At 39.4% G+C, this 12,864-nt stretch overlaps 1 protein-coding gene across 1 annotated transcript in view; it reads left to right on the forward strand.

Moving 5' to 3' along the window:
• The window catches only part of LARP4B (La ribonucleoprotein 4B), a 64,840-nt gene extending 52,761 nt beyond the window's left edge, over positions 1 to 12,079 (forward strand). The window contains exons 13-18 of the mRNA XM_073677656.1: positions 3,510 to 3,761; positions 3,902 to 3,947; positions 4,542 to 4,706; positions 7,250 to 7,374; positions 8,221 to 8,329; positions 8,455 to 12,079. Coding sequence (XP_073533757.1) covers positions 3,510 to 3,761; positions 3,902 to 3,947; positions 4,542 to 4,706; positions 7,250 to 7,374; positions 8,221 to 8,329; positions 8,455 to 8,745 — 988 coding nt within the window. The 3' untranslated portion in view covers positions 8,746 to 12,079. The remainder of the gene's footprint in view (positions 1 to 3,509; positions 3,762 to 3,901; positions 3,948 to 4,541; positions 4,707 to 7,249; positions 7,375 to 8,220; positions 8,330 to 8,454) is intronic.
• The last annotated feature ends 785 nt before the right edge of the window (positions 12,080 to 12,864 follow it).

The following is a 12,864-nucleotide window of genomic DNA, read 5'->3' on the forward strand; positions in this document are numbered from 1 at the left end:
AGAACCCGGTGAGCCACGTCCCCTTTTAAAGACCCTAAAGCTTGGCATTTAACAAAAGGTCCCATATCTCTGGAACCGTATGGCAGACTACCTGATTACTCGGCAACAGCGGGAATAAATTAAGAGGAAAAAATGTCCCACTTTTGACATGGTGACAGGTCCTCTTTTAAACTTAGAGGAATTCTCTGCTGCTTATATATTGTTGTGGGTCCAACATCCGTTGCATACATAAATAGTCCATGAGTTGCAGTACCTGAGAACGGCCACTAGACCATTTACAGAGCTGTGCTGGTCTGGCCCTCCACACTGTTTACATCCAACCAATCTGTGTGAGTGCTGGGTGTCTTACCTCCCACTGATGTCATATTGATGACCTATTTTAAGGATAGGTCATTAAGGGGGTTGTCCAGTACTTTTAAAAATATGACAATGTGTTTTTTAATGATAAATAGAAGCTTCTTCTCCTGGTGCTGTTTCTGCCTGTGAGTGGCGCTATCACTGGCCGCTCACAGGCAGCACGTGACCCCTGGCTGCAGCCGGCTCTGACATCCGCTGACGTCACAAGTTGCGGCTGCAGCCGAGGGTCCCTCTTCCTGCTTCCACCAGTGGCTGCTGGGTTGTGGGTGGGGTTACCCCGCGCGTCACACCTGGCATCCACCGCGCGCTCTGCTTCTCGCCATTTATTGGGAAATCACGCGGTGGATGCTGGGCATGACGTGGGGAATAACCCCGCCCACAACCCAGCAGCCACCGCGGGGACCCCAGCGCTGAGTCGCGCCTCACTTGATGTGACGTCAGCGGGGGGGTCACGTGATGCCTGTGTGCGGCCACCGATAGCGCCGCTCTCAGGCAGAAACAGCACCAGGAGGTAATTACAAAGAAGCTTCTATTTATCATTAAAACACATTGGCATATTTTTAAAAGTACTGAACAACCCCTTTAATATTACTCCTTTTTAAATATGGATCATCTTGGTTAGCTGTGTAGATCAGTGCAGACGTATGGGAAGATTTATTAATGCTATCTTAAAGAGGTATGCCTATCTTCAAGATCCTATCCCAGTATATATTAGGTGTAATGATAATATTAGCAAATACCTTTAATTAGAAATGTAGTATAGTTCTTCTGATTCACTATATCACTTACCACATGTGCAGGGCATTGCAGTAGCTTAGGTATTCATGATTACAACAACTAGCAGCTAATAATAATTTTCATTTCTATAGCGCCAACATATTCCGCAGCACTTTACATTTTAACAAACTGTCACTATATGAGTGGTCGTAACCATGATACCTAAGCAACAGCAATGCCCTGCACATGGGGTAAGCGACTTAATGAATCAGAAGAACTATACTACATTTCTAATTGGAGGTATTTGCTAATATTATTACAACTACTACATATTGGGATAGGATATTGGGAGATGGGAATATCCCTTTAAGTTTAGACAGATGATAATTAAATGAGACGTTACCAACACTGCCAAATTTATCACAATGATTTGTGTTTTATAATAAATTTGGTGCAACTTGCTAAAAGTAGTAGAAGCGTTTCGCTTTGTTACCGCTCTTCTTGGCTGGAGCTTGTGTCACTAATATATTGCGTCCAAAAAAATGTAGCCATGTTTAAAAGAATCTATATAACGAGTCATCGTAAAATGAGCCGGAGGGATCGGTCCGAGAAGGTGCAAAAAGTGCCTAAATTTAGCGCAGAGTGTGGAGTGGCCAGCAAGCGCCTACATTTATCTTAGTAAATGTCTCCCTCCCCCACCCCCCATAGTTGTAATACTGCACCAATTCCCTATACTACTAGATTATATTTTCTATTTAGATTACAGTAGTTGGTAAAAGTTTTGTTTGAGTATTTTACAAGCTGGAAAGTAAAGCGAATAAGTTAAAATAAAATAGACATCTGCTTCTCATCTGTAAATTATGAAGAATCGCTTCAGTGGACTTGCTTCCCATCAAAGCTCTCAGATGTTTTGTGAGATGCCCATTATAATTACATATAATGGGGTATTCCCATCTCCAAGATCCTTTCCCAATGTGTAGTAGGCGTAATAATAATATTAGACAATACCTCCAATTTAAAAATGTAGTATAGTTCTTCTGATTCGCTATGTAGGGCATTGCAGTAGCTTAGGTATCCATGGTTACAACCACTCATATAGTGACAGTTAGTTGTTAGTGGGTGTAGCCATGGATATCTGAGCTACTGCAATGCCCTGCACAAAGGGTAAGCGACAAAGCGAATCAGAAGAACTATACTATATTTCTAATTGTAGGTATTTGCTAATAATAATAATATTATTACACCTACTACACGTTGGGATAGGATCTTGGTGATGGGAATACCCCTTTAACTATCGTTCTGTGACCAGCTATTTCTTTGTCCTGTTCTTCATGCTCACTCCTGTGTATGCATTTGTTTCGGTGTGATGAGACGAGGAACGCTGATCATTTCTTCCTGATTGATATTTTGTGCTTATGAGATGCTGTCGTACCCAGTAGGTGGTGGCAGGTACCTTGGTATTTCAATGCTGCAGATATTTTGGAGCTGGTTGAGTTTCATTACACGAACAGCAGGGCTATAATCATTGCTAATTTCTAAGCAAATGTTGATAAATGAAGCCCAGACGTAGATGACTGCTTGTTGTACAGTTGCTTATGTCTTCTGTTAGTAACAATACTTTTTTGTATGATTTCTGATGAGTAGAATATAAATATTTACTCCCCACAATCAAAGGGTCAGCGGGTATACTAGGAATAAGGACATTTTAGCATACATCAGTCTAATAGGGGAAATTTTCATAGTGTATATACACTGGACATGAAGGTCAAATGTGATCTGAACCCAACATAAACTTGGTTGTCCAGACAAAAAAAAAATGCTGTCCTAGATATGCGCACAGGACCGGAGGTGGAGACGCTGTATTGGGACCTGCAGTTGTCTCAGAATTAGGGCATAAGAAGCATAAATTGTATAATCTAATATATTAGGCTCCTTTTAATATCTATATTTTCAACTGGAAACCCCCTTTATCTTGCGGTTGAATATTGCAGGCAGACTGTGTTAATGAGGAAATGAAAAAACTTAAATATACTGTTTTGTGGCCATGTTCCTGTACCCGAAACTGCAGCCTCATCTGGCATTTGGGATGTGTCCAACCCTTCATAAATGATAATGAGTTGCTTCTGATTTAAGTATGGATGTAATTGTCAGGTAGTTGTAGTTATTTGACTGTGATCAATGCAGTTTTCTCCCCTTTTTGAAGCGTGGCATAAAGCAGCAACTGGAGAACAGACTAGCTGCTAGTCTATTGGTGTCACTGAGCTGCTAGTCTATTGGTGTCACTAAGACTAACAATGACAAATTTTCATCATGTTAGATACAATACCTGTGATACCTGATGAGGATGGGCATATTGTGTACGTAAATGCTGTGTGCTACCAGCCTCGCCTTTATCTTCTCTTTACTTGCAACTTCTGTATTTAATAATTCTCTAGGAATCCTGGCAAGTCTCACCTTCGACATACAATACCTAGTACTGATAGGGGTACTGCACTTCTTGACGGTCCAACTATCTTCAACTTTACTACTGATAGATTAATCAATGGTGTGCGAGGGCCACCAGCACGACAGCCAGGACAGACTAGAACAAGAATGCCAAATACGGCAACTTTTGTCAAGAGGGATGTCGGTACTGGGCGAGTGGAGCCGACCACTATTGAAACCTCCCCTGGTCTTGGGAGGGGGAGGTGAGTTTGCGTGCGCTGAGACCGCAGATGTTGTATGCGTGTAATGGATTTTTTTTTTTCCCCTTTTATCTAGGAACTGTCACGTTTGTAACGGATTTTATATTCTGTAGAAATTTCAATATAGCTCTTTCATTTCTTAGGAAAACTTCTTACGGCTATAGGAAGAAAAGGGATGACAAGTTTGTGGTGAGTTGCTGCTTTTGTACCTTTTGGAAGTTTTAAGAGTTTATCTGCAGCCTTTCGCGTCGTCATCGGGAGGTGAGAGGAACTGCTTACTTTGTGTTGACTGCCACTTCGAAACCTGCCGTTACCTGGCAGGCGGCCATTGACGTAACATTAGCAGCGCCTATCAACAATCAATGCAGAACTGAAGTGCCCTTTTGTATGTTTGTAGGACCTAATCCGCAAGATTTTGTGGCATAGATTTTTTTTTTTTTTTTTTTTTTTTTTATAGATTATATTCCAAAATAAATTGAGATGAGCCAAGGGACTTGCAGCACTCTGATCCATCGGCCATGTTGGTAGCCCTTGGCTGCCAGACCTGAGCCCTGCGAACCACCTCCCAGCACCTCTTCTGATGAGTAGACGTGGTGCCATGGATGTGTCACGCTGCAACAATGACGTGGAGCCAGGCCTACTAATCAAGAGAGGAGGTGCCATGGATCCCAGTGTGTTCTCAGGGCTCTGGTCACCTTTGTAGTTTTGGCAAGGCAAAGTGTGTCTGAAACCTATGTAACATGAAGATTAAATGTTGCCTTTGTTTCCCCCATTTTTCTCCAGAGGGGTCAGACACAGTCTCCTCCACCCATTAAGCCTCCTTCTCCTAGCTTTGAATTAGGGCTGTCGAGTTTCCCTCCTTTACCCGGTGCTGCTGGCAATTTAAAACCTGAAGACTTCTTTGAGAGCAGATTGTCTAATTTGGTAATAAGCACATCAAAAGATAAGGTAAGATCAGCTTCTGTGCTGGCAAAATGATGGTGTGGTGCTGGGTGATCTAAGGGTATGCTCACACAAGAGTTTTTTGAAGTGCATCTGCTCCACAATCTAAATAAAAAAATAAATACTTTTGAACCTTCTTCAATTTATTTTTTATATATAACTAGAAAGCCACATTGCTGTTCATACAGTTTCCTTGATTTTTTTCCAATGAGCTTTTGGAAACCTCGCCAAAACTTCACACTGTTTTTCGATGAGTTTTTGGAGTACAATCTGAGCAGAAACCCTCCAAATCTCAAAAACGTTGAGTTTCTGCTCTTAAAACTTAGTTAAAATACTCCGTATGTACATCGCCTGCAATCTGAAAACCTTGTTAAAGAGAAGACCAATTTCTTTTGAGAACAATGTTTGATTTTTCCACCTTTTAAAAGAACAAAAACTGAGAACGCACCCTAAGGTGGATCAACTCTGCTAATAGGGCAGAACAGCCAGGGGACTTTACTTGTTTTACTGTTCTTGTATTCTCTCCAATTTTGAGCTCACTCAAAAGACAAGAGGGCATTCCCCCACACACCTGGAGAAAAAAAAAGGCCAAATCTACAGAGGCTTTTTTTACCATGGAACCGCCGACCTTAGGAGCCGGTCACAGCGAAAACTTTTTGAGGGTTTGTAAAAAAAAAAAACTAAATTGCTTTTTTAGAGGAGGGGAACACAAATACTTTTATATACATTTTGTAACCTTTTTGTCCAAACTCTAAAGAATGCACAATCATTTATTACATCAATCTGACAGACGACATGGACATTAATCCCTAATATTTGGGTAAATACTCTTCAAAAACCCAGTAGGGATCAACAAGAGGTAAATTGCTAGTATTTAATTGTAACACAATTCTATCATATCAAATATAATCTAGCAAAATAATGCTCATTAAGGAACACCAATCTTCATAAGGAGCCTGGAGAAGAGCTCACTCAGTGTACACTGTTGCGCCCATCACACATGTCCGCGGATACATGTTGCATCAACCTTGATGTTACTGAATTGTGCAGCGAGTGTGAAGGGTGTTGTGTTCCCATTCACATTCAATGTATTGAGCGTTTTGTGGGATCTGCATGCAAGGAACCAACGACGTGAAAATTTGGGCCTAATTTTCCTTACAAAGTCAGTGTTTTTCTGCACTTTGGGGAAACTAGAGACCCTTCTGATGAGTGATATTGTTTCCTGATGATATTAAGAGAAAAATCACAAGTCAGTCTGGGGCTTCTCTTTATTTTTAAAAAAAGGCATCTGCAGACCGGTGATGGGCACATTTTAAAGACTGAAAGTTATTCTCTATCCACATGATGGTGTATGACTTCATGATAACCTGGGGTTCGACCTCTGGGTCCCCCTGCAATCCGAAAATGCAGCTCTAAATCGAGTGGAGAATAGAGTATATGCGCACCTCTACTGCAGCCTTTCTCAGTAGGAGTGCCAGAGACAACCGAGAGCAGGTCCTGGCGAATTCGCTTGCTCGATCGGCGGGTTCGCGGGCTCGAACCTCCGACTCCGTGTGCTTAGACTCCCTCATACATGGCTCATGTTTAAGTGATAAATGTACTGTAGCACAGATTCATCTCCGCTAAAAGTCTAGACCCTTAGGTCAGGAATAGGACAGACATTTATAGGACATTTCATAACTTTACCAAATTCTTGTGAACAAATATTCCCCACAAACTGCATTGAACTTCTGTACCCAATTTATTATATATTTTAGGAGTCGGTCCATTTTATACCGACTCCACCAAAATGGGCACCGACTCCACAACCCTGTCGAGGAGGACTTCCAATCTTTGCATAAGTCCTTTAGTGTATGACAATCTTTAGTCTGTCTTCTCTACATCTGCTCTAAAGTTGATAATGGCATTTCAGGCTGACAGAGTGGATTTAGGGCAATTACCAGGGCTGTGGAGTCGACGTCATGAAGTCTGTGTCTATTTTGGTGGAATCGGAGTCTGTATAAAATGGACTTGTGCAAAGATTGGAAGTCCTCCTCGACAGGGCTGTGGAGTCGATGCCCATTTTGGTGGAGTTGGTATAAAATGGACCGACTCCTAAAATATATAATAAATTGGGTACAGTAGCTCAATGCAGTTTGTGGGGAATATTTTTTTCATAAGAATTTGGGAAAGTTCTGAAATGTCCTATAAATGTCTGTCCTATTCCTGATCTAAGGGTCTAGACTTTTAGCTGAGATGAATCTGTGCTTCAGTAAATTTATCACTTTAACATGAGCCATGTATGAGGGAGTCGGAGTCGTGGCAATTGAGGAGGCGGAGGTTTGACTTACCGACTCCACAGCCCTGGTTATTACTGATGAAAGCTCTTCTTTATGACTGACATCATGCAGGACTGTGAACAGTTGTATGTGTGTATGAGATTTACTTCAATTTTGTAGATCATTTATTGCTCCTTTAAGTATTTTTTACCTTCAGTTTGTTTTAAAACTCAACGAATTATTGGACATATATTCTTTTGCCTTGTAATTTATTCTTTTTTTTATCTTCAGAATATTAATGTGGATGCAAGTACAAACACTGTCCCCTCTGGAATCCCACGGGAACCATTGCTGCCAATCCCTACTGTTCTGCCAGTGACCTACCAGAGTCCTCCCTCCCCATCACATTCTCCAGAGTAAGTTGTCGTAACTTGTATTCAATAACCTTCTGTATTAACTTAAATGGTATTCTAAATACAATAAATCTGTAAACAGGGTGTATTCCTTAAGGAATTACTCCCATCTTCAAAATGGATTGTGTTCCTTAAAAAAGAAACTTTCCAATTTACGGTTTGTGAAAATCCTACCTCCCCTGATAATTGAAAATGTTTATTTTTATTATCATTCACTGCTGGTTGCCTAGTTTACAGAACACTTACTGGCACATTTTTTGTCGTGGGACGTCTTACCCCGTCAAGGTTACAGTCTTTTACCACTGTATAGCAGCAGTGGCCAAACACGCGTCAGGTGCAGCACAGGTGACACAATGATGTCACGTGAGCACCAGCAGATGTGTCACCAACATCACTGGAGCGGTGCTGACCTAGGGGATTTAATATAACTTTTTTTTTTCTGTTTAAATCAGTGGGACCCTGCTTCATTTAGGGAGGGGGTTGTTAAAGTAATGGAAAACTCTTTTAACCCCTTAGATGCTGCAGTCAATTGAAACTGCAGCATCTAAGGTGTCGGAGAGGGCAGAAGGCTCGCTCGGTTAGCCCATAGCCTTGCACTTTGCATGTGAGTGTATCATTGACAGGACCTTACTGGGTTAGGCCTTATGTGGTTATATTGATGGAAGTATTAGAAAGCTATTGGTGACACAAAAATAACATTCAGAAAACCTATTTTATTGTAAAAAACAAAACGCCTCTATATCTGGTTTGACCGTATTTATTCCAATACTGGCCTTAGTGTGTGTTACAGGAGTGTTGAGGGGTTTTGCTTTTTTTATTTTATTTGTGTTTTGTTTTTTTCCCTTTCAGCGAATCTAAAATAGTTGATGTTCAGCAGAGGGAGTCTCCAACTATCGAAAGGATTTCCAACACTCTCAGCACCGCTAGTAAATCCATTCAGGTCAATGGAGCTGCTACAGTGAGTACTTATACAGCTGCTGTGATTGCATGCAGTTGCGGCACTCTCTTTATTTCTAGATCCCCCATCTGTTATCTTGATGATTGTATTCATTTTTTTTTTTTTTTTTTTTAAATCCTCATTAGGAACTAAGAAAGCCAAGTTACGCCGAGATTTGCCAGAGAACAAGCAAGGACGGGCCAACATTACAGCCCTCGAAAGAACAGAAGCAAAACTCTACTGTTTGTGTCAAAGAAGAAAGGAAGGCGAATGACACATCAGTAGAAAAAGCCAGAGACACCCCTCCTGCAAAATCAAACCCAGGGCGGCCCAAAGACCAGAGGAGACTATCAGGGCGTAGATCACCTCCACCTCCTCTGGCTATTGGGAAACGTGTAAATAAGGAACCTGGAAGCCCACTAAAATCTCCTCAGTAGAAGGGATAAAGGCCAAAGGGAGACCTACACATCACACACTAGCTGTCATGCCACACCCATGTATTACTGAATGAGTCGCTGGATAAGGCTGTGTAGTTACAGACATTTGTGAGACGACGTTCATATATGTTCTTTCCCTTTGATCAAGTAATGCCAGTATGTACCACTCGACATTTGGATATGGACGTTCAAGTGACTTTTTTTTTTCCTGTCTTCTTTTTGTCTTCTGTCCTGTCTTCTTTTTGTCTTTTGTCTGTGTAGCAGACATACCTTTATTTTTCCCCCTTTTTTTTTAGAATTAGCATCAAGTGCTACCAAAAAGAAATGGACTGAAATCCTTTTTTTTTTTTTTTTGTTTTTTACCTTTTTTTCTTTTTACACATTTTAGGTTTTTGTAGATGCAGATTTTTGATTGTTTAACCGCGCTACTAACGCTTATCCAGCTTCACATTTCCAGGACACAAAGTTACGTAGTCAGATGTTTCAAAGCACATTGTTCTGAAAGAAACGAGAGAACAGAGTTCAAGCACCTACTGCTTTATATCTCTGCTCCATGTAGGTTTTCATTTGCCCTTTAACCTTTGCAACTATATTGCTCCTTTTTTATATATATAATTTTTTTTTTCCTCTTCTTTCCTTTTGGCCCCACAGATCCTTTATTGCCATGCTGCACCAGGGGTAACTACTTAATGACATCTCCCAGTTTGCCATGAACTTTTTTCCGTTTTTGATGAAAATAACAAGGGTCGTGATGATGTAGTAGAAGTTTTCTATATATCTACTTACACACATATATATATAACAAAAATATATATATCTATATACAACCGTGGGAGATGTCATAACCACCTTGGGAATAAAGGTCTATTGCAGGTTGTACAAATACTTTTTGAAGGACAAGGATGCACTAAATTTAGCACGTTTCTAATAAAGAAGAATCTAAATTATTTTAGTTTTTGACATATGTAAAGTTTAAAAAGTATTCAGAGCAGCAAAGTTTACGCTGTAGGGTACAGTTTATTCCAGGCGTGTGGTTTTTGTTTCTTTTTTCTCCCCCCCCCCCCCCTTAACTGCTCCTTTTTCTTCAATGCTGCCAGAAGAACTTGCAAGATACAGTCCAGGTTCAGGCAGTGAGATGACATTAAACAGAAATTCACCCCCCCCCCCTTTTTTTTTTTTTTTTTTTTTTTAAATATTTCCATCCAATATTTAAAGACTTGAATTTTATTTAAACTTGAAAATGACTTTGCCTTAACTTTTGTATAAGACAGCTTAGATTTAATTAAGTCTGACCCCTCCTGGGTTAGCTTGAGTGATATACAAAAAAAAAAAAAATTTACTTGGTTTCAGTGTGTACCTCTGTAATGACTGACCTGAGTAATAACACTGTTGTACAGGAACTAGCAACAGTTTTGTAATATACCTTTCAAGATCTCGAACATTTGATCTTTTTCTTTTCTTTTCGTTTCTTTTCTGTTTTGTTTTTGTTTGTTTTTTCCTTTTCAAATTTTTTTTTTTTCCAATTTTGTTGAAATGTAAATGCAAATAGTCAATACTGTATTAAATATGTGCACTTGGAAGTGTGTGCTTTGCTTGTACAGTTGTAAATAATCAGAACATTTAAAAAAAAAAAAAAAAAAAGGTACCCTACGGAAAAAAAAAAATGCTAAAAAATTATTGTTGATATATTATAAATGTTGCTGTTAAGCTGGATGTAGATAAACTAAATGTTGTGGTTTGCATTTTTTTTTCATCTAATTTTTTTCTTTTTTTTTTTAACTGGGTGTGTTGAACTGACTTTGCCTATTCACTGCAAAAGGGAGATTGCTAGAGTCTTATATTGAAAGTAAAACCCTCATCTATTTCATTCCTCATTTTCACCACCATTAAGTGTGACCGTTTTGTATCTTGTGATTGTAGATCCAGAAATACTCTGAAACCTGTTTTGTTTTTTTGCTTTGTATTTTTTTTCCCTTACAAAGCATGCTACAAAAAACTGAACCTGACAAACACAGATACTCAGAACCAATAATAATGCTATATTACATGTTGGTTCATCATCCTTGCTAACGCGTGGATTCCCCCCCATTAATGTTAATAAATAGGCAGCAATCACCAGATAGTGAAGTGTTTAGGTTATGCCAGTCATGACACATTGTCCAGGAGCATGTCAGGTGTACATAACACTTTCACACACTACAAATGGTGACCTGTGCACAAAATTTTTCCAGATTTATTCCATATATATATATTTTATTTTTTTTTCGTCCCCCCTCTCACTCCTGCAGAGTTTAACGAGGAGATTTTATTTTGCTAAACTGGCTTGACTCTTGGTCGATTTCCCCAAAATGGTTCAATGTCTGTTTTTTATATGGGGGGGGGGGGGGGGGGGCAGTGCTTCACAAAGTTGTAGCTTCAAAAATATATAGTATTATGTATGTGCGCCCCCCCCCCCCTATAATCGCAACACTAAAATGTTCTATACCATAATTAATATTTAGCTGTTGCAAAAGTGCTCTTTTTATGGTAATAATGGCTTCTTCATAAGCAAGAGGGGAAATCTTGGGTATACATTCTCCTTCGGTTAAGGGGATGGTATACTTTTTTGCTTACACTCCCAAGAGTTTACTGCATGCAGTACTTTAGAAGGAAATCGCTTTTCTCATTGGCAAAACTTTTAATTTAAACATTATTTTCAGTTTATGATCATTATTCTTTTTTATATTTTAATGTGCATTTTTAAGCCCACATACAATGCAGAGCCAGAATTTTCTTTCAGTATTTTTTTTTATTTGGAAGCAGACAGCCACTGTATTGTATTACCATGATGATCGTTCTGGTTTTCAGGTGTATTTAGCGACAGCTGAGCAAAGTGGTACATATCTGTTTGCCTCCCGCTCTTCAACCATTTGCGTTGTGAACCTTTTTACACTGACAGCTGCCCCGGCCGTTCACTTGAATTTGCGCAACTGTATTTACATGAAATAGAAACATCTGAGGGTTTTTCACTTTTGTCCTATTTCTTCCATTAAGACTGGAATCAAGCATAACTGTAAAGTATTGGTAATTTAATTTTTTTTTTGTGACATACAATGTAAAAATAAAAATGTCTAATTTGAGAAAAAAAAAAAAAATGTAGGTTATGAAAAAAATAAAGATTTAGGCACTGTTATGTTTTCTTTTTTTTTTTCCCCCTTTAATAAAGCTCTTTTGTTTTCGTTAATGATTTTTCTTGGTGAATACGAATATTCTGCATATCTATGCTTCTCACCTCAATCTGTCATAAAATGTATTGTGTTAAAGGGGTAATGCAAAAAAAAAAAAAGTCTCCAAATACACTTAGTCATACTTTTCTATATACTTGGGTTGAAATCAGCCCGGTGGAGTCGGTATAATATGGACAGATTCCTAAAATATATAATAAATTGGGTACAGTAATTAAATGCAGGATGTGCTGAATATTTTTTCATAAGAATTAGGTAAAGTTATGAAATGTCCTATCCATGTCTGTTCTGTTCCTGATCTAAGGATCTCTGCTTTTAGTTGAGATGAATCTGTGCTGCTCTTTATGTACACGCTCAGTAGTGAGGCAGCGCTGTGGAGTCAGTCAGGGAAATTGAGGAGTCGGAGGTTGGGCTTACTGACTCCACAGCCCTGGTTAAATTAATAGAACTCTTTATTCCCTCCCCAAATTCCAGGTTGCTTAAGTTCACTTTTTACATGACACAAGCAATTTTTACAACAAATGTTAATAGGTAATTTCAGTTATGTTTCACTTTACACAATTTCTAAGTGCTAAGGATTTACCGATGAGAGCGAGAGGTCACGTTCCGACTAGACGTGCTCAGCCTCACTCAATTCGCTTGTAATGAGTAATCCCGAGCACGTCTATTCGGAATGTGGCCAGAAGTAGGCAAATAAGCTATTTGCTGTCGCATGACCACCTGCTCTCGCCACAAGAGAATCTCTACACGCTTTCAGGATTCAGACAGCTGCAGTCTCATAAAGCGGTTGTCTGTTCATCTGATGAAAGTCTGCAATCACTCGAAGTCAGTCGCTCAAACTAAGATGCTTTTTCTTTCGCTGTCTCTTGCAATAATTGTTCACTGTCAAAATTGC

Source organism: Phyllobates terribilis, unplaced genomic scaffold, assembly GCF_046119375.1.
Source record: "Phyllobates terribilis strain yellow unplaced genomic scaffold, ASM4611937v1 Scaffold_4__5_contigs__length_816908805, whole genome shotgun sequence".
In the NCBI taxonomy this organism is placed as follows: domain Eukaryota; kingdom Metazoa; phylum Chordata; class Amphibia; order Anura; family Dendrobatidae; genus Phyllobates; species Phyllobates terribilis.